At 55.0% G+C, this 19,565-nt stretch overlaps 7 protein-coding genes across 7 annotated transcripts; 6 read left to right on the forward strand and 1 right to left on the reverse strand.

Annotated features, from left to right (window-relative positions):
* Window positions 1-179: 179 nt before the first annotated feature.
* On the forward strand, window positions 180-1,356 carry MIND_00840500 (uncharacterized protein; the record flags this gene model as incomplete). The annotated part of the gene is made up of 7 exons (XM_037365071.1): window positions 180-249; window positions 300-480; window positions 531-642; window positions 692-856; window positions 907-1,031; window positions 1,087-1,225; window positions 1,270-1,356. The coding sequence occupies 7 exons, from the start codon at window positions 180-182 to the stop codon at window positions 1,354-1,356; spliced, it is 879 nt and encodes a 292-aa protein (XP_037218313.1).
* A 1,514-nt stretch (window positions 1,357-2,870) lies between these two features.
* Window positions 2,871-5,310, forward strand: MIND_00840600 (Protein kinase domain-containing protein; the record flags this gene model as incomplete). Its single annotated transcript, XM_037365072.1, has 5 exons — window positions 2,871-3,740; window positions 3,785-3,937; window positions 3,985-4,311; window positions 4,359-4,879; window positions 4,935-5,310. 5 exons carry the CDS (start codon window positions 2,871-2,873, stop codon window positions 5,308-5,310), a joined length of 2,247 nt encoding a protein of 748 aa, XP_037218314.1.
* A 387-nt stretch (window positions 5,311-5,697) lies between these two features.
* On the forward strand, window positions 5,698-6,475 carry MIND_00840700 (uncharacterized protein; the record flags this gene model as incomplete). The annotated part of the gene is made up of 6 exons (XM_037365073.1): window positions 5,698-5,734; window positions 5,779-5,989; window positions 6,046-6,145; window positions 6,195-6,306; window positions 6,354-6,380; window positions 6,432-6,475. 6 exons carry the CDS (start codon window positions 5,698-5,700, stop codon window positions 6,473-6,475), a joined length of 531 nt encoding a protein of 176 aa, XP_037218315.1.
* Window positions 6,476-9,803: 3,328 nt separating this feature from the next.
* MIND_00840800 (uncharacterized protein) lies at window positions 9,804-10,359 on the forward strand (the record flags this gene model as incomplete). Its single annotated transcript, XM_037365074.1, has 2 exons — window positions 9,804-9,995; window positions 10,048-10,359. The coding sequence occupies 2 exons, from the start codon at window positions 9,804-9,806 to the stop codon at window positions 10,357-10,359; spliced, it is 504 nt and encodes a 167-aa protein (XP_037218316.1).
* A 95-nt stretch (window positions 10,360-10,454) lies between these two features.
* On the reverse strand, window positions 10,455-11,477 carry MIND_00840900 (Coproporphyrinogen oxidase; the record flags this gene model as incomplete). Its single annotated transcript, XM_037365075.1, has 1 exon — window positions 10,455-11,477. The coding sequence occupies one exon, from the start codon at window positions 11,475-11,477 to the stop codon at window positions 10,455-10,457; it is 1,023 nt and encodes a 340-aa protein (XP_037218317.1).
* A 1,821-nt stretch (window positions 11,478-13,298) lies between these two features.
* On the forward strand, window positions 13,299-15,474 carry MIND_00841000 (uncharacterized protein; the record flags this gene model as incomplete). Its single annotated transcript, XM_037365076.1, has 5 exons — window positions 13,299-13,537; window positions 13,589-14,396; window positions 14,480-14,619; window positions 14,674-14,737; window positions 14,788-15,474. 5 exons carry the CDS (start codon window positions 13,299-13,301, stop codon window positions 15,472-15,474), a joined length of 1,938 nt encoding a protein of 645 aa, XP_037218318.1.
* An 877-nt stretch (window positions 15,475-16,351) lies between these two features.
* MIND_00841100 (uncharacterized protein) lies at window positions 16,352-17,011 on the forward strand (the record flags this gene model as incomplete). Its single annotated transcript, XM_037365077.1, has 4 exons — window positions 16,352-16,433; window positions 16,489-16,661; window positions 16,718-16,903; window positions 16,958-17,011. 4 exons carry the CDS (start codon window positions 16,352-16,354, stop codon window positions 17,009-17,011), a joined length of 495 nt encoding a protein of 164 aa, XP_037218319.1.
* Between the last annotated feature and the right edge of the window lie 2,554 nt (window positions 17,012-19,565).

Genomic DNA, 19,565 nt, shown 5'->3' on the forward strand with positions numbered 1-19,565 from the left:
CCGCAAGCTGAGCGACATGGGCCTTGGCTGGCGCTTAGACACAGACGCTCGTCAGACACCGGCACCGTTGACGAGGTTATTCTAGGACAAAATTTAATGACGCCCAAGCCTCGTTGCGCTAGTGCTGGCTCACAGCTTCCGGTCAGACAGTCTCTCCGGTTATATCCTTCTCCACCACAATGACCACGGCGACCTTTCCCGCGCAAGAGCTTTGTGTCGCGCTCGCGGCATCCTCAGGCGATGCCCAATGTACAGCGGCCATGTTGCATGGATTCTTCACAACGGTTAACGGCTTGAAGATCCGTTTTCTCGTGCATCCTGGTTGCTCTCCGTTGACCCAGTTCAGGCACATCGCGACAACGGCGTTTCCTTCGCGAACCGCATTTCCAAAATTCTAATACCCGTCCTGGAGGCTGCGCAGAAAGGACGCCTTCCCGCAAGGAATTCAGAGCTGCAGAAACTTTTCCTGAGCATGGACCGGTGTGTCTTCATTTTCGATATTGGTTTGAGTTCGGCTTAACTCCATGCAGGACTGTTGGGCTTATGCACGCTTTCGTGGAAATCCCTCCACACTTTACTCCTAAGCGTATCTGGGACTCTAAGCGTCTGACGAAGCAGTTGCAGAAGAACTGCAAAGCAATCGTGGGTGCCCGATATTTTTTGGATCATTTCGCGCTCAACTCAAAGCTAGATGAAGATTGCAACATCAAATCCCACTGCGAAATCCAACACCGGTACCATATTTGAGGCAGCAAAACTCAGTACCCAGATCGCTGTTGCAGTCTGCGATGTGCCAGTCTTGAACGCCTTCAAGCCAATCCCGAATCTCGTCGCACTCATCCTCGACAAAGCACAAGTTAGCGTGCATCCATATTTGATACATATCCCATGCTCAATAATATCTAGATTGCCAAGGCGAATAAGGACGCCGCCGTCGCGCTCGCCCAGCATGCAGAAAATGTTTCAAAAAGTCTACTGGAACAAGCTGTTTCTGGAGAGCCGCCAGCCGACGCGCTTCAAGTCCTTCACGGGTATAATTTCAGAGCTCAGAATCTTTCAAATAGAATACTGATATACACCTTGCAGTGCTGTCGAAGAAGCTGTATTGCTTCTTGATGATCTCTCCCAACGCCGCAAATATACCTCGTGGTTTTACGCTGCCCCAGACGGCGCGCGATTTGCGAGCATCAACGCAAAGCTAGACAAGGCGTTGGCGGTCTATGCCGTATTCCTCTTCTTTTTGGCTAGTCGCAGACTGATCTCTGCTAGGCTCGGGAGACCGTTAAGATGAACATTATTCTTCGGAATGTTCAAGAGACTACTTATCAGTCAATCAGAATCACCCTTTTTTTTTAGCTGCCGAGACCTAAAATGAAGTAGATACATAGACAGTCAATCAGAATCACCTTTTTTTTTAGCTGCTGAGACCTAAAATGAAGAAGGAGAAGAAGAATACACTTTCCCCTCTGAACAGTCGCCCACGTGGTAGTGGTGTGGTGTTCCCTGACTCTGAGAATCAGGCCCATGTCGTGTGTCTGTGGAGACGGGGCAACAAAACTAAGGAAAAAGAAGGAAAAAGAGGAGAGATAATATAGGATGATTCATGTACCAACTACTAACCATTCAATCAAGTTTGGAGCGTAACAACGCGTGCTTGAACACGATCTTGCTCGGTTCCGGGTGTCCAAAACGGGACGGGCGGCGATGGCCGTTCCGGGGCCTGCGCCGCCCCACCCCGGGCCCTCCGGCGGCCCTCCGCAGTTTGGTGCCAGCGCAAACCTGGCGCCGCTGGCGCTTTCGGCGCTCTTGGCGCGGCTCTTCACTGTCCACTAGCTGCAGTGATAACCATTGCATTCCCGGGACAATTTAGACAGAAAAGCAAATCCAAGTCTGCTTGCTTATTCCTGTGCATACAAACAGTAGCCACGGTCACGATGAGACGGTCGGTTGGTCGGTCGGTTGCCCGGCAGGCGCGGCAAGCCAGAAAAGATCAAAGGGTCATCAAGTGGTCATAATTTCCATGTCAGCGTAACCACAGTGTCACAGACAGCGGCAAAAGAAAATTGGACTCAGGATCTTCTAAAATAGTCTGGTTGTCACCACAACAATTTAAATGACGTGCCGAGTGTTATAACCTCAAATCACATCCAAACATGGCAATTTTTACTCGAATCAACCCATCGGGGAAATCCCGGGTCTGATACTGATTATTGGTGACTCTCTGACGTTGCCTGATGGTCCTTTGATCTTTTCTGGCTTGCCGCGCCTGCCGGGCAACCGACCGACCAACCGACCGTCTCATCGTGACCGTGGCTAGTGACGTCACGGATAAGCGAACACCACGCTCGTCCATTTCTGTGCGAAACCAATTGCAACCTGTTCGCGTGGACAAGCCAGATTTCCAAGCTGCAGCGCTGCAGCTATAAAGATGCGGTATGGATGATTATAGACATGTTTTGCCCGGGCACAGGCGGCGTCGTTGTCTCTACATCGACTTAGACGTTTTTGATGAGTAGGCACACACTCAGGCTGTTACATCAGGCATCCACCCCCTCATAGGCTGATTTTTCACAGTCTGACTCGGGAAACAACACACAATGCTCAGGTTTGTACTTGGTCTTGACACTTGTTCGGCTTCAACTTCGAGCACGAACGACGAGTTCCATTGCGCGTATGTTTTTGTCCGGACTCTGCATCATTGACAAGGCTTTTTGTCCGGATTATGGTCAAATTTGTCCGGATCCCAGAATCCGACCTTTTCGGGCACAATAAGTACAGTGGACACACAAAGGTGCGTCACGCTCATTCATCTCTGCTCAAAACCAACCTGTTCAGACAGATTTTCACGTTGCGGCGCAACGGCTATCTAGATGCAGAATATACTATCAAGCATGCTTTCTTCGTGGTCAAGTTCAAGTTCAAGTTCAATCGAGGACGACGGACTCGAAGACATCCCCACAGCTGAGCTGCGCAAGGACGTGGAGGGCGTGCTCGAATGGAATCCAGCGCGTCTCCGGCGGTGGAAGACCGCACCACCACTTCCCGTCCAACCTCGCCACTGGAGATACACCAAACATCTGGATAGCAAGTTACTATTGCGCTCGGTGGTGCCCATGGACTCGCTAGTCAATGACCTGTCGAAGCTAGCTCAGGAAAACCTAGATGCCATGCTCGGCCCGTGCGGTTTGTACCCGAGCCGCGCGTTGGGGTATCATATGAAGGCAACAGCCATAGACCTTGAACCAGAGGGAATAGCGGATGGTTATGAACGGAGCTCTGCTGAAATATGTGGCAGGATCGTAACCAAGGTCTTGATCCCGAAAACGCGTGATTGGGGCCTCAGCGTGCAATGGGGCCGGCGGGTCGAGCTCCACAAGGCGTCCGCTGGCATCGACGATGGCGGTCATTTGTTTTTCCTGGGTAATCCGGACAGCGGGCTGGAGCTCTATCGCCGTGCGCATTTGGAGCTCATGGACCCCGGTTTGCGCACAGATTTGGAGCGGGTTTTGGCGTACGCGCCAAAGATTGGGACATGGGTCTTTCTTTCGCTCACTCGCAAGTCGAAGAAACTGTTACTTGGCATGGATCAACTAGCCGCGCGGGGCAGCTTCGACTACGAACTTTGTCGAACTGCTTATCCCAACTCAACTTCGTCATTAAAATCGGTCACGGTCCCCCCTGATGCGACGTCCACACCATGGACACTTCCGTCTTTTCCTGGCAGGAACAATTCGGACTCTGTGAGTGCATCTTGTTTTCATATATTTCATGCTGAATCTCCTAGGGCCATACAAGGACGCTTCGCGCTACCACAATTGCCGCGTCGAAAGCGACTAAGGGGAGAGCGGAAAAGGTGGTGATCCCGTCCGCCCGACGACGACCAGAAACGACTGCTTATGCCCCAGTGCCTCTGACCAGCGAATCACTTGTCCAACTGGTGAGTATGCAACTTGCTTCGAAGGGCTAAGGCTCATCGAATTTTAGGCATGGGCTAAAGCAGTGGAGAATGATGCCACGATGATAGTTTTCAACTGCGGTAATCATGAGCGGCTTGCTGTCCGCCATAGAGGGACCCAGACACTGTATATCTCGGAACTCTACGACACCACCAAGTGCGCAGAGCCTGGTTATGCCAAGCTCCATGTGGGCTTATACCTCGCACAGGTTTTTGACGCCATTGCTCGTGCTAAGGCTGCCAGCGCGCCCACGGAACCGCGGCGAAGCAGTCGCAAACGCCCTCATAACGACAATGTCGCCGCATCGTCGCTGCCAAACAAGCGCTCGAAGCGCGATCCGGAGAAATCCGTGGAGGTGATTAATCATTGGTGTACTCGCTATATGGCTAATTTCCATGATAGTGCCCGATGATGGAGCTTGCGAGTCAATGCGACATGATGCTGCTGCACTTGCAGTATGACAACTATCATTCCCCTTCCCCAGCTTCGTTTCTTCGAACAACACCGTGCCTCGTGCACAAAACCCACCGAAAACCAGGATACTCTCCGCAAATCAAGCGGTCTTATCGGCTTCATGAATGTTTCGAAGTCATCCTCACAGGGCAGCTCGGCAGAGGCGGAACCGGCACGGTCTATGGAGCAAAAGGGCGGTTGACAACAAAAGACGGAGAGACACGCATCCAAGAAGATCTTATCGTCAAGATGGCATTTGAAAAGCACCCACAGCGGCGCATGCGGCATGAATACGACGTCTACCAGCAACTCGCAGAACACGGGGTCACAGGTGTCCCGCAGGTATATGGCCTATTTGAGGACCTCGAGGGGGGCGCGCTTGCGCTTGTGATGAACCACTGTGGACAAGATCTATGGGAGCTGCGTCCAGACAAAGACACGTCGCAGACGCCGGTTACGCCAGCACAGCGGTATGCAAAACCATTTTCTTTTCCGCCGAGTTTCCGTCTGATCCTGGTGCTTCAGCGATCGATTTACTGAGATCCTCCAAAACGTGCATCGTGCGGGAGTCCGACATCACGACATCCGCGCCGCGAACCTCATGATCAACGCCGCGGGCGAGGCCTGCATCGCTGATTTCGACCGCGCGCGGCTGAATTCAACCGAAGCTAAGAAAGAATGGGAGATGGACATCCTCCGGGAGTTCATGGAGGGCATCCATCACAACTTCCTGATTCCCAGCCCCAGCATGCCGGGCGACGAACAAGAAATACGGGATGAGACGCCCGTCTCTGCGCACGCTGGATCGGGATCGGGAGGAAGGGGGGAAGGGGACTCAGAAGTGGACTCAGAAGTGGACAGCGATGAGAGTGGGGAAGATGCTGGTGAAGACTCAGACTAGATATTTGAGCCACTTGAAGTTGTTTTGTGCATTTGTAGATACTTAACTTCGGCTACTTTTCTCGTTGGGTGAATATTTATTCACGAACTGGTTTATCAGTTTTTCTTTTAGCAAACTGACTTGAGTTGGTGCTATACATCTCCGAGTTACAGCCTGGTTAGTAACGCCACGTGCATCGATATCGATTGGGCGAAACCAATTTGTTCGTCTGGACCAGAAAGCTCCGACTCGAATGATACCAGCAACATGATATCCTTGGCTGGAGCCTAGACAGAGACACCCTCTGGACAGTGTTTATTCTGGGACACAAGCTAATGGCGCCTAAACCTCATTAATCTCACGCTGGCGCTGGTTTACAGCTTTCGGCCAGACGGTCTCCCGACGCCGATGACCACGGCGGCAGGCTTCCCCGCGCAGGAGCTCTGTGTGTCGCACTTGCAACATCCCCTGGCGATGCCCAATGTATAGCGGCCACGCTGCATGGACTTCTCATGACGGTCAACAGCCTGATGGTCCGTTTTCTCGTCCACTTTGGTCGCTCTGTGCTGACCCCAAGCATCGCGACAACAGCGCGGACCACGTTTCCAAAAATTCTAATATCCGTGCCGGAGGCTGCGCAGAAAGGACGCCTTTCCGCAAAGAACCCCGAGCTGCAGAAACTTTTCCTGAGGATGGACCGGTGTGTTTTGATCTTCGATCTTGGTTTGAGTCCCGCTCATCTACATTGACATGCAGAACTGCTGGGATCGTGCATGCCTTTGTGGAAAGTCCTCCTCGTCTTACTCCCAAGTGCGACTCCAAGTGTCTGACAAAGCAGTTGCGGAGGAACGGCAAGGCAATTGTGGGAGTCTGATATCTGTTGGATTTCTAAATGCTCAACCTAGAACTGGATCAAGATTGAAATATCTCCACACCCAAATCTCATTTCTAAATCCAACACCAGTCCCAGTTTTGAGACAGTGGAACTAAGTGCCCATATTGCTGTTGAAGTCTGTGGTACGCCTGTCTTGAACAGCTTCAAGCCGATTCTGAAGCATGTACAGCCAGTTGGAATGGTGGGAAGCTGTCTGGTTTGTATATGAAACCAAATGGATTCAAAGTCATGCTAACACAATACTTAGTATTCCATTTAGTGTGCAATGATAAAACATCCAGCATCAATTAAACAATGCAGGTGGCTCTCCATCACCTCCAAGTTCCATGCACTTTCAGTTGACTATGTTTGCTTTTATGGAGGATGTCACAGTTTGGCTGTTTCCTTGCCAATATGCTTTTCAGTATGCTCCTCCATTAGGTGGGTCACATTGACACTAGCACTTAGGGGTGCATTTGTTAGGACGGGATACCATCTAAAAGGATGAAAATAAAACATTCTGGTTACAACATTGATATTATTGGTTGAGATGGCAATTTTTTCGCTTTTTTTCCAGTTGTCGACTGCTTCTGGCCTGGAAAAGTGTGGCCTATTATCTTGCAATTAGCTGGAAATGACAGCTTGGTAGCCAGAAGCAGTTTATAACTGGAAAAAGCAAAAATGTGCCTTCTTAACCAACAATATCAATGTTGTGACCCTTATATTTTATTTTTATTCTTTTAGATGATGTTTCTTCCTAACAAATAAATCCCCAAGTGCTAGTGTTGATGCTGTCCACATAATGGAGGAGCATACTAGAAAGTATATTGGCAAGGAAATGGCTAAACTTTGAAATCTTTCTTGAGACTAAACATGGTCAACTGAAAGTGCTTGAAACTTAGAGGTGATGAAGAGCCACTTGCATTGTCTAATAGATGCTGAATTTGTGCCAAATTACCAAATGAAGAACATTATATAAATGTTTCTAGACATCAATGTATTATGGCCCTGGGAGCCGTTTGAATTAAATAAAATCTTATAGTACTGTACTATTTTAATTAGGTGTCTATGTTATATGTTATACACAGTTGTGGCATAGACACCTGTGGCCTCGTGTTTGCAGCTGGATTGCCATCAAAAACAGCCCTAAAAAGGTAATTTTTTCGTTTTGGCTGATGCCGGAATTTCCTTTTATAGTAACCCAGACACCTTGCGTTACATATTATACCCCCCAGACAGTTGATCAAAATAGTACAGTATGTCTCTGCTAAGTGATATTGGAGGAACAAGATAGATAGTGCTATGATCAATCCAATCATCAAGGCAGATGGGTCCATGTCCCTAATACTCCCTATGGGGTCAGGTTGCACTAGATTGTGCAGGCCTGCCATGTCAGTGGGCTTCTGGTTTCTGCCGACTTGTTGTGATATAAGGGTGGGAATCAAGTGGCATCTGGAGAAATTAGTACATAGTAGTACTAGTAGATTCAATCCATGTTTCTCACTGGTATTCTTCCCTATTCTTCCACTTGCTTTGGTTGACATCAATTGGTCTCAATTGGTTCTCCGACCCTTATCGAGTGCTTTGGACTTCGCGCAGGAAAAGATTCCACGAAGGAGAACCAGACATCGCATTCTGTTTCAAACACTCATGCGCACTGGCGGAAGGTGTCTGCGCCAGTTATCTCTGGCACGATAAAGATAAGATTACTAAAACTGAGTTTCGGAGCATCACGGCGTGACACTTTTGTTCAATGACCACCACGATCGAACTCGCGAGCCTGACGGCGCATTCGTCCTCGACGGCGGCGAAGGAAACTATCCTGGGGTACCATGAAAACTCTCCAGAGAAGGTATGTCTCCAGTTGACAGCAGCGCGACGAACGAATGCTCACCTCAAGTTAGGCCCTGCAGATTATCTGGTGCATGGGCCTGCCGCTGGACAAGACGCTGGAGGAGCTGTTCGACTCTGGCAACTCTATGACGCGTGCGTTAGCATTTTCTCTAACCGAGACTCTTGTTTATTTATCCAACACAGTGGACCGCGAGCTGGCGGCTGCATTCAGCGCGAGACTGTGGACGCTCTTCCCGTCACCAGAAGACACCGCCGTCATCGACGAATGCGCGGCGCACAATTCTTCACTGCGGGACGCCTCGGCGCGGAAAAACATCCTCGAGCTGCTGAAGAAGCCGGACTACGAGTACAGGATGGTCCCGTGTCCCACGCTGCTGCCGCACTGCCCTAACCACACGCTGCCGACCGACATCTACCGCGGGGCCGAGCTGATCCGCGCGGACTGGGCCGACGACGGCAGCGCTCTGCCGCCCATCGCGGTCCGGGCGGCGCTGCACCCCGCGTTCGCGAGCCTCCATGCGGACAACGTGATGTACTGGGTGTCGAATGAGATACAGAGCCGTTTGGTCAAGGACGTGGTCGCCATCGGATTCGCGCAGTCGTGCGTCCGCTCGTCGAGCCCGCCCGACGCTGGAGGAGTACGAGTTGGCGAATTACTGATATGTTTGGACGTGGCTTCGCGTTTGGCGCTGCGTATCGTTGGCCAACTGGTTGTCATTCATGGCGTACAACGCCTCGAGCGGATAGCATCCTCAAGATGCTGTAGCCGCGCGACAAGATGGTGCCATTCGAAGGATGTTTATTGTGGAGGAGAGCTTGCGAGGCAAGTGTCAAACTCCGCGAAGTTCCTGACCCACATTAACCATTTACTTACTAGAATCACCCCAACGACCTCGACGAGATATTCGATTCATGATGTCATCGCCCTCCATCCTGTTTCCAATCAAGATTCAGCAGCAGCGGCAGCTTCCGCTGGCTCCACTATATATGGATTCCGAGTTTCTAACGCCACGTCCGGGTGCCCGTTGCCTCAAGTTGCTTCTGGATACCGCGCAGCGAAATCGGAAACAGGTCTTTGTCTTAATTTCAAGGCTAGGCGCTAGGAGGATAAACTGTGTGGTTTGGGATATAACGTATCGAGGAATAGTTGAATGTGCAACTGCAGGTATTAGTAAAGGGGGCGGTTCCGTCGCGACTCGCACGAATGCCGGTGTCCAACCAGTGTGGGCTGGTCGTCGTGGCGATGGTGTTCCAGAAAGCCTCTCGTTTCGCGACACTCCCTCCAGCGGGACGTAATCAGTCCCGCATCTCATCATCCCTTTGTTGCCCGTCTGCGTCGAGGGAATCTTTTTGAATTCTAGAATCTATGTCTGTGTTCGCGCTACTGAGTATAAACCATGTAGTATCTCATGTAGGCGACGGCACGCGCATAGGATCATACACACGTGACCGCGTCCCTTTCCCTCCGTCCTTCGCATCCGGATTCGGACCCGGTGCGACCTGCCGAGGGCCGTTCAGCGTCGCGGCCTCTGGTGGCCGTCCAGCCAATGCGGGGCGGCCCTGGAACACGGGTCTCTTGCTTCGACGTCACGGAGGAAGTGTCGAGAATGAATCGCCCCATTGATTCTTCCTTTCTTCTGCGGCCAATGCGCATTGAGTAAGGGGCGTCCGCATCTGTATGGCCCTTTGGAGTGTTTGGTAGCCAATGGCGCCTTTGAGCCTTTTGGGGCGTATATAAGACGGCCATCTATTGCTTGTGTCAGCTAAAAAAAGAACTCCATCATACATGCGTCTCTCCACACTCACCCTCACTGCCCTCGCCCTCGCCGTCTGCGCTGTGGCGACCCCCGCCCCCAATGCCCGGCAGCAGACGAAGGGCCAAATCGTGCAGCCGGCGAACGGGGCGGTGATCGCGCCCGGCGCGGCGTTCCCGTTCGAGTACACCACCATGGCGGACTACGGCGTGTCGAGCTACAACGTGTGTCTCCAGCTATCCCCTTCCTTTCCCTACCCTGATGGCGTGAATTTAGTACACCGTCTACCTCTTCACCTCGCCGCCCGCGTCCTTCTCGCAGTCGCCCGACTTTGCGGAGGGCGTGTTCCTGGGGCGCTTCGCGGAGGCGAACTACCCGGGCAACCCCGCGCCGCCGAACCCGCCGCCGGCGACGCTGACGATGCCCGACTTTGCGAAGAGCCCCGGCGGGTTCGGCGCGGGCGCGAGCGGGGAGAACAGGAAGTTTGTGCTGCTCGTGATGGAGGAGTATGCGACGGGCGAGGGCGCCCTCGGGCTCCGTCTGGCGCTCGCGATGAACAGCGTTGTGTATAATGGGACGAAGCATTAGAGGGACGATAAGGACGATTTCTTGGACGATCTCTTTTTGGACAATCTGTTGTACTGAACATTGACTACATTCTTCTTTCTAATATCCACTTTCTCCTACACCCACTCCCTTGGCTTTCCCGTCACCACCGCCATAATGCGCCCCTCCTCCGTGCCCTCGCCGCCCATGTCCGTCATGTACTCCCACCGGACCGTCTCGGGGAGCGTCATGAGTATGCTCTCTATCCGCGCGCCGGGGGCCGTGAGCCCAAACTTGGTCCCGCGGTCGACGACGAGGTTGAACTCGACGTAGCGGCCGCGGCGCACGAGCTGCCAGCGGCGCTGCAGCGGGGTGTGCGGCGTGTGCATGCGCCTGGCCAAGATGGGGAGGTACGACGGGAGGAAGGCGTCGCCGAGCGCGGTCACGAGCGCGAATATCGCCTCTGGGGTGGCCGGCCGCTTAGATAAGTCGTCGCCGGGGATGCGGGGGTGCGGGCTGTGCTTGAGGTCGTCGAAGAAGATGCCGCCGACGCCGCGCGCCTCGCCGCGGTGCGGGATGTAAAAGTACTCGTCGCACCACGCCTTGAGCGCCGGGTACAGCGCACTGCTATATCGGTCACACACGCCCTTGATCGTTTTGTGGAAATGCACCGCATCTTCTTCATAGAGGTAGCTCGGCGTCAAATCGGACCCCCCGCCGAACCACCACGCGAGCACCGCCCCGGCGTCGTCGGTCACCTCGAAGTAGCGGTAGTTGGCGTGCACCGTCGGCGCGTGCGGGCTGCGCGGGTGGATGACCAAGCTGATGCCCGCGACGAAGAAGGGGAGGCCGGGGCTGTCCTTGGGGACGGCAGGCAGCGCGGCGTGGTTGGCGGACATCTGCGCGACCGCCGCGGGCGGGAGCACCCCGTGGATCACGCTCACGTTCACCCCCGCCTTCTCCAGCACAGCCTCGGGGCCCTCTTCACTGTCGGGGGGCACGGCGAAGACACACGACTTGCCGGAGCCCCCCTGGGACCGCGTCCAGGCGTCGTGCACGAACTTGTGCGGGCAGCCCGGGTCGAGCGCCTCGAGCCCCGCGACGATGCGCGATTGCAGCGCGAACACGTACTCCTCCATCTGCTGCCGCATCAGAGTCATGGTGGTGGTGGTTGGGAAGAGAGATGGGGCTGGCCAATGCGATCGGGGCCAAATCGCGTGCCGGCCCACGGTCCGGATCAGTCGCGTGCGAGCCGGGCCCGGTCCAGAAAGAGTATAAGAAGCAGAGAAAAAGTGGGGTGCATATTCGGCATAAGGGCATACAGCATAGTAGGCATAGGTAGTGGGTGGTGGTACACATATACATTCACAGCAATTGAGAGAAAAAGAAAAAAAAAAGACAAATCACGAAAGCGCAAACGACCCCGTGCGGACCCACTTCCGCGCCCTTTCGCGCGGCGCCAGCTGGACGTAGCCCTGCGTCCACGCGAGCGCGAGCGCGAGCCACATAAACAGTATCGCAAAGTCCTGCGTGTCGGCCCACGTCCAGTTCCACTCGCCGTCGTAATGGTCTTCTTTCGCGCGGCGGGCACGTGCGCGGAGGCGGCGGGCGAGCGCGGGCAGCGGCGTGTCCCCGAGGCACTCCGCGAGCGCGCCGATAAGTCGGGCGAGGATGGCGTAAAGTAGAGAGAATATCTCGATGACGACAAGCCGCGTGTGGCGCTGCATACGTGTCTGGTGCGACACGCTCGGTTCTGGCGTTACGTCAGCGGGCAGTAGAGCGCTGTTATGAGCGCACCGATAAACATGATGCATCCCTGGCCCTCGCTGAGCACTCTAACCGCCACGGGCGACAGATAATCCTCTTTCGTCGGGTACACGGGCGTCCATCGGAGCGGGTCCACGGGCTGGCACCGTCAGCGTTCGGCCAAGAACAAGGGAGCCACGCACGAGCACGCTGTCGAGCCCCCACCTCCTCTTGACCTCCCTCAAGTCGAGCCCGCCGCCGCGGGTGAGGGGCACGTCCGCGGCGAGGGCGGGCGGCGCGCGGTCGTGGACGGTGTGGAGGTGCGCGTGGAAGTGCGCGCGGACGTATCTGTTAACCAGGCAAGCAAACGCGTCACGTCACGGGGGAGAAGGAGAAGATACCCAGGCGGGGGGCGGGCTGCAGACGGGCGGGAGCGCGAGGCGGCGCTGGGCCTCGGCGTGGTGCGCGGCGGCGCGGGCGTGTTCGGCGGGCGACACGGTGAACAGGCGGGACATCGGAGGGTTCTCCTGGGGTGCCCACTACACCCAACCAGTCTTATACGCCCCCCAGTACAAGGCCTGCCGCTTTGTTCGAAGAACCGTCCATCTGGAAGACCGCCCTCGCGACGGAGTACAAGCACCCAGCTTGTCCGTATTCGCAGTACAAGGTCGCGAAGGCCTTAGGTGCCAACATATCGCACGCAAACAAGGGGTGTACGGATTGGGAACATTAGGTAAGCGCACGTGCGCGGTAAGTAAAGTAAAGGCAACAAATTTCATGTAAGTAGCTGGACAAGTTACAAGGGGCAGGGCCTGGGCGGCGACGAGGACGAATGCGCGATCTCAGGGTTACCTTTACCCGGATAGGGCAGGACAGGATTACGATACTTCCCGCGAATAGGCGATCGATAGTGGAGCAGCTGAGGGGACGAGCAGGAGCAGGACCTCCGAGGAGCGGACGTGCAGCGAGGCTCGGCAATCGATATCGCGGGCCGCTGCGACGGGCGAATCAGATTGCGCCATCACAGGGATTGGCGGAGATCAGAATCACGGTGGTGTGGAGCAGCGGACAAATGCCATTGCCCGTGTTGTTGTTGTCGCTGTTGTGGGCGGTGGTGTTGTCAATGTCTGAGGTCTCGCACGCGCCGTTGGAAATTGCGCCTCCGCGGACGGGCGCGAGACAAGAACTCGTTGCTGCAGCTGGGCGGGGGCGTGGGTCGCGTGATTGCGCCCCTGATGGGGCCGGATGGGGCCGAGACAAGGCAGCAGGAGGGCGTCCGCGGACATGTGGGGGGGTGCAAAAAGGAGACCCTCGTTTTCGGGCTTGCCTCTGCCCTTCGCTTTCCCTTCCCCCCCAGAGAGATGCAGCTGCGGCTGGTGCAGGACGTGCTCCGGGTTATATTCGAGACGGCGGCGCGCGCGGACCGCCGTGCCGCGCTCCAGCTGTGTCTGGTGAACAAGACTGCGCAGCGGTGGTGTGTTATTCTGTGCTATTCCTGGGTGGGAGTGTTTTAAACCGTCTACAGGATTGAGCGTATACTCTATAACACGGTCCGGTTAAGATTGCAAAGGACGACGGACAACTTCCTGCGGACGGTGACGGCGACGGACAAGTACGCCAAGCACGTCAAGTCGCTGTGCATCCTGTACGACATCCGGCCAGCGGACCTGGTCGCCGTTGTGGGTGCGTGCGGGCTGATCGAGAGCATCACGTCGTGGTTCCTGCCGACGCGGCCCGCCCTCGGCGCCGCGCCCCTCCGCCGCCCGCCGGGGCCCCTCGCGGCGTTCATGGGCGCCCTCCGCCCGAAACACCTGTCGTCGTGGCACGGGGTGCTCACCGCGCCCGACCCGAGGCTGGACCTCCCCTTCTTCAGCCAGGTCACGCACCTCACGGTCGTGAACGTGTGGGAGGAGTGGTGCGCCTGGCCGTGGCCCCCCGGTGCGCTCCCCGCGCTCACCCACCTCTCGCTCGACTTCACCTTTGGCGCGAGGACATTGTCGACCCAGGAAATCGCGCGGATGGGCGATGCAGTGACGACTATTCTGGCGGCGTGCCCCGCGCTGGGGGGTGTGTGGCCTGCGGATCGACCAGCGGGAGAGCGCGGCGAGCGTGGTGGCGGTGGCGGAGTATTTCGCCAAACTGGGCGAGACGCGGGTGCTGCTGTACCGCAACCGCGAGCCGTTCCAGATCCGCGAGGCCCGCTCCCCCTCCGAGCTCCGCTTCTGGGCCGCCCTCGCCAACGCCGTCCGCGACATCGCCCCAGACAGCCCCCCCGCCCGCCGCATACTCACCATAAACCCCCCCGCGCCGTCTACACGTCTACAGATCCGCTGGTAGCTTAATTCAGTACTTACTTACGTAGTTTTTGTTTTTATTATATTATCTGATGGCATCAATGCCCCTTGACACACACCAGTACCTCGTCGCGCAGGGCTGGGCGGGCGCGGGGTCCGCCCTCAGGCACGGCGCCCTCGCGCGCCCGCTGGCGATCCCGCAGAAGCGCACGCTGGCGGGCGTGGGCAAGGACCGCGACGAGGCGTTTCCGTTCTGGGACCAGTGTGTCTTTATTTCTCCCTCTCTCTCTCGGGGTGTTGAACGCTGGCTGTGTAGTTTGTTCTCGGCGGCGGCGAAGGCGATCACGATCGCACTCGCGGAGAGCGATGACGAGGAGGGTGTATGTCGTTACTCTCTCTCTCTCTTCTTTCTTTCTGAGATGTATGACAGGATAATACCGCTGCACGGCCAGCGCTCCACCGCACCGCGACGGGCATCCTCTCCAACCGGCGGCCCGCCATCTCCCTATCCAGCGACTCCGGGGCCACCACCCCGGATCCCCCAGACGACGCAAGCCAGCAGCGCTTCAGCCTGCTGGTGACGGCGAAGCGCGCGGCGGCACGGAAGGGCCTGTATGCGCGCTTTTTCAGGGGGCCGGTGCTGGGGCCGGACACCGAGAGTGTGGTTGGTGAGGAGGAGGGGACGCAACATACGGATGTGGAGGCGGAGGAGAAGGCGGCGAGGAGGAGGGCGAAGCGGGAGGCCAAGGCGCAGAAACGACTGGCTAGGGAAGAAAAAGAGAAGAAGCGGAAACGGGGGCGCGATGTGGATGGGGCCCCAGATTTAGAGAAAAAGGAGAAGAAAATAAAGAAGCGGAGACGCGACGAGGAGGGTATCACTCTGGGTGGCGGGGCAGCGGACAGCACGAACTTGGATGTGGCCCCGCCGACGACAGAGAAAAAAGAGAAGACAAAGAAGCGGAGACGCGATGCGGAGGGTATCACTCTGGGTGGCGGGGCAGCGGACAGCACGAAGAAAACAAAGAAAAAGCGGAAACGCGAGGAGGAGGGAGACGACGAGGCAAAACGGAGACAGGACCCGGAGAAGAAGAAGAGGCGAAAAAGTAGCGACGGGTAGTAGTATAGCTAATACTTTGGTGCCAGCTTTAAAAGGGACTGTCGTTTATAGGCCTCGTATCTTATCAAAAGAAGAAAAAAAACGGATCCATTACTATCGAGGCCGGCTCCGACATGGCTCGCAGAGGTGATCTCGCTGGAGTATGCGTGATGTGCGCTGATAACGAGCTTCGTATAACGCTGTGGCCTCACACGACCGCCTGTGATCCTCGATGAACGATTATTTTGCCATCTATGGAAGTAGCGGGATGCGGCCACGTGCTGCGCGTTGTTGCTCCCCACGTGCAGTGGCGGTCACGGTAGCGAATGCGCCACAACGTCCTGGTTTAACTCTTTCTTCCACTCTGGGCGACCCGCCTCGCTTGCCCGACGTCCCCGCGGAAACACCTGCATCGGGGCCCGACAGAGCCCGACCGTGCTAGACCGTTGCGTATAGGCCAGGGCCGCCAGGCACTCGAGCCAACGAACATGCAGATCGCGTGCGTAGCAGTACGTACGGCGCCTGGACAGAGCTGCGGTTGCCAGGCGCGGGGGGAGGTGAAACGGGGGATTATAAATGACGAAGTTTGGCCAGGACGGGATTCCTAGCAGTGCAGCGTCCGCCGGGCGACAGTGTAAGTCCTCCCGCAGTTGTGTCAATGGATTCTGCTGAAGAAAATAAGCGCTCCTGCTGCTGCCCACTGGCCACAGGCTGGCCCTTTTCTTTGCACGCGTCACCGCCGTCGACGATAAGCAACGCGCAACGTGGGGGTGGAGCTGCATTAGGAAAGGAATCGGATCGGAGAGCGCAAAGCCTCTGTGTGTGGCATGTGACGCGTACGGGCGCGCTATAAAGCCTCGAGTGTGTGCGTGAAGCCCGCCAGTGTAGTCCCCCCGCAATGCTTACCCAGACGCTCCTCAAGTTCTTGGCCCTCGCTGTCGCCGTGTCTGCGATCCAGATCCAGAGCGCGGACCCCAGCAGTGCGTATTCACCTACATATCATCTGGGTTCGGGGGCCCTAAACTGACGCCGTAGTCTTCGACGCGAAACGAGTCGCATGCGTCGCCGTCAAAGAGAACCGCGAGGCGGCCCCCGTGACCCTGCAGAACTGCCTACCCGGCGGCGACGCCGCCAGCTACGACTGGGCCATCCCCCTCGAGTCCGGCAAGCCCAACGGCGCGCAGCAGATCAGGATCTTCGGCGACCAGGTGCGATTACAGCCCGCTGTTTTCTAATTCGCGGGTTGTTGACGCGGCGACGACAGTGCCTCGAGGTCAAAGACAGTCTGGACGAGGAGGGGCAGGCGGTCCAGATCGGGCCCTGCTGGCCCGGGCGCGTCAGCGAGAACGACAACCAGCTCTGGACCTTCGACAAGTACTCCCACTTCCGCTGGGGCAACACCAACAGCTGCCTCGACCTCGCTAGCACGCAGAACGGGGCGGCCCTCGTCGTGAGTTTGACTCCTCCCCGAACTGTGGGCGTTGTACTGAAGCTACTGCTCTAGCTGAACCCTTGCTACACGCGCAGCACGACCCAGGGCTGGACACTCAAGTTGTAAAGCAACCGGCCAGTGTGGCCCTGACCAAATTGTGATACTATATATATGTGTTGAATGCATTTCGCGTTTTAACCGTTTCTCCGTCTTTATTTATGAACCATGCCATCCTACATGGTTAACTCCCGCTTCTGTTGGCCATAATGGGAAGAGCATCATTTGTTTCCCGAGCTCTGTCTCAGAAAAGCCGTGATCCAATGGCGAATTATGTCCGAGTCTGTAATTTGCAAATATTACACCTTGAGAGTAGGATGCGGATTACATCTTTGACGACAGAATTTTGGTCGTATTTGACACCCAGCAAATGACATTGATTGCGTGAAGGATAGCGAACGCCGGATGCAGCGGCGCATGGACAGAGATGAGCGGCACTGGCAGAGCACCAGCATTATCAGCCCAGTCCTTGTGGCTCAACTCTAGTGCTTGAAATAAATTCTTGTCCTCTACTCTGAAAGAGGTGGACTGTGAAACGCATGAAATAGAAGCTATGATGAAAGTGGAAACTCCACAAACAACACAAACAACTAAATCAAACTGAGTGAGGTCAGGGCTCCATGCAAAGTATATGCATGCTGCAACCCATAAGAAGAAGAGGAAGATGACAAAGCTGAGTGGGAACCATAGATAGATAGAGAGTGATGATGATGTAAGTGGTGATGATGTCAATGATGATAGTGATGATGTGGGTGATGTGGATGTGGATGTGGATGTGGGTGTGGGTGTGGATGTGGATGTGGGTGTGGGTGTGGGTGTGGGTGTAGACATGTAAGACCTGCTCACCATATCATAAGAGGAAAGACCAACTCCCTCTAAACACCAACCCAATACGAAACCAAAACCAAAACCAAAGCAACTTCCCAAAAGGGTAGTAGTCACAGTCACCGTCACATCGAATATATTTGTTGTTGTTGATATGTTATTTATTGTTTTTGTTATTGTCGTTGCTGATAGCACTGAAGCCAGCATCAAGAGCATCAAACAATATGCCATATATAGCAATAATGTTCCAGATATGGGTCGCTCCATCAGGTGAGGGCGACGTTCCATATTTGGCAAGATGCGTCTGAGCATAGTCACAGTCTAACCAAGGTTATGCCAAGTTGTTTCTCATAAACAGAGTCGGTGTGGTCACGTGATCACGGAGATGACTAAGCAGGTGGGTTCAAGGGTACCAGACCCGACGACGAAAGGGGAGGGTGTATAGGCAAGAACTCGATGAACCGCGCAGCAGTTCTAGCGTGGGAACGGGGGTAACAACTCAAGGGCACCTATTCACTCTCGGACCGACGACGTTGACGTTGACGGCGACGGCGACAGCGGCGACGACGTTGACAGGTGTTCTTCAATACAATACCCCGCGGGGCCGTGATCGTGATCGTATACAGTACTCGCTTAGTCGTTGACGGCTTCCGTTAACCCTGGCCCAAAGCGGCGCGAAGGGGAGGGAACCCGAAGGGGGGATTCACTGGTCTACCTACTACATGGGGGCCCTTTATATACCTCAGCCGTTGCTGCGGACAAGCCACTGAGTCACTCGGCGCCGCGTTGCCTAGTCACTCGGCGCCGCGTTGCCTAGCACCCAGATGACTCACTCTTGCTGACTCACTCGGCTCTGGTGACTCACACGGCTATGTGGGTGACGTGTCCAGCCGGCTGCTTATGCGGCTATGCTGACATCTTCCTTCTTGGCCTTTCCCGCCATTTTCACCCCCTCTACAGTGTGCATGCTCTTCATCTCCCCCATTGAAAAATCCTGAGTGTCCTCACTCAGCGCCAATGTTGCATATTTTCCAGATCAGAAAATCCTCTCTTCTTCCAATATTTATCTGGCTTCTCCTCCAAGAACAATGTTGTGCCACATCTCTGTGATTAGGGCCCAGTTTCTTGGATTGTGGCATTTCATTTCTCTTGACCACTCTTCAACTCAACCCCAAATTCAAATTTTCCAGAGTAGAGTCAATCATTTCCACAAGTGTCATGGCTCCCTTGGACTTTTTCTTTCTTATTCCCCGCCGGGTCTTCTTTATCTTCTTCCCAGAGTTTTGTGCATCTAGAATCTGTTTATCTGCTCGCTCCATAGCTTGCCGTTGCTTCTTGGTCAATAAAGGAACAAATTTCTGGCCTGATGTTGATTGATCATTGCCCTGGAAGCCCCTATTCCATTGATCACGGTAAAAATTCATCAACCATGCCCTTTGGACCATAGCGCCATCATCTGGTACCAGCTGTCCTATCTTGTCTTCAATCTGGCCAATAGTATCCTGGCTTCTGCTGAACTGCTCTGATGATTGGGCCTGTAGTGAGTTCAAGTTATTCTGGAGTTTTCCAAATGCATCACTGATGTCATCTCTAGTTGAGTACTCCAGTTGTTTAGTTGAGTTGACTAGTCCTTCAAGACTAGATTCCATCTGATCTAAATGCAACATCTGTTGCTTAACCTGGTCTTGTAAACTTTGGAGTGCAGTGCCTTCATATTTCTGGACTTCTTGGATTCTATCCATGACCTCCTTCATACCATCAACTTTATCTCTGAGGTAAGAGTGGGAGTCCTCAAGAT

Source organism: Mycena indigotica, assembly GCF_014461135.1.
Source record: "Mycena indigotica strain 171206Taipei chromosome Unknown Mind.scaff0007, whole genome shotgun sequence".
Taxonomy (NCBI): Eukaryota; Fungi; Basidiomycota; class Agaricomycetes; order Agaricales; family Mycenaceae; genus Mycena; species Mycena indigotica.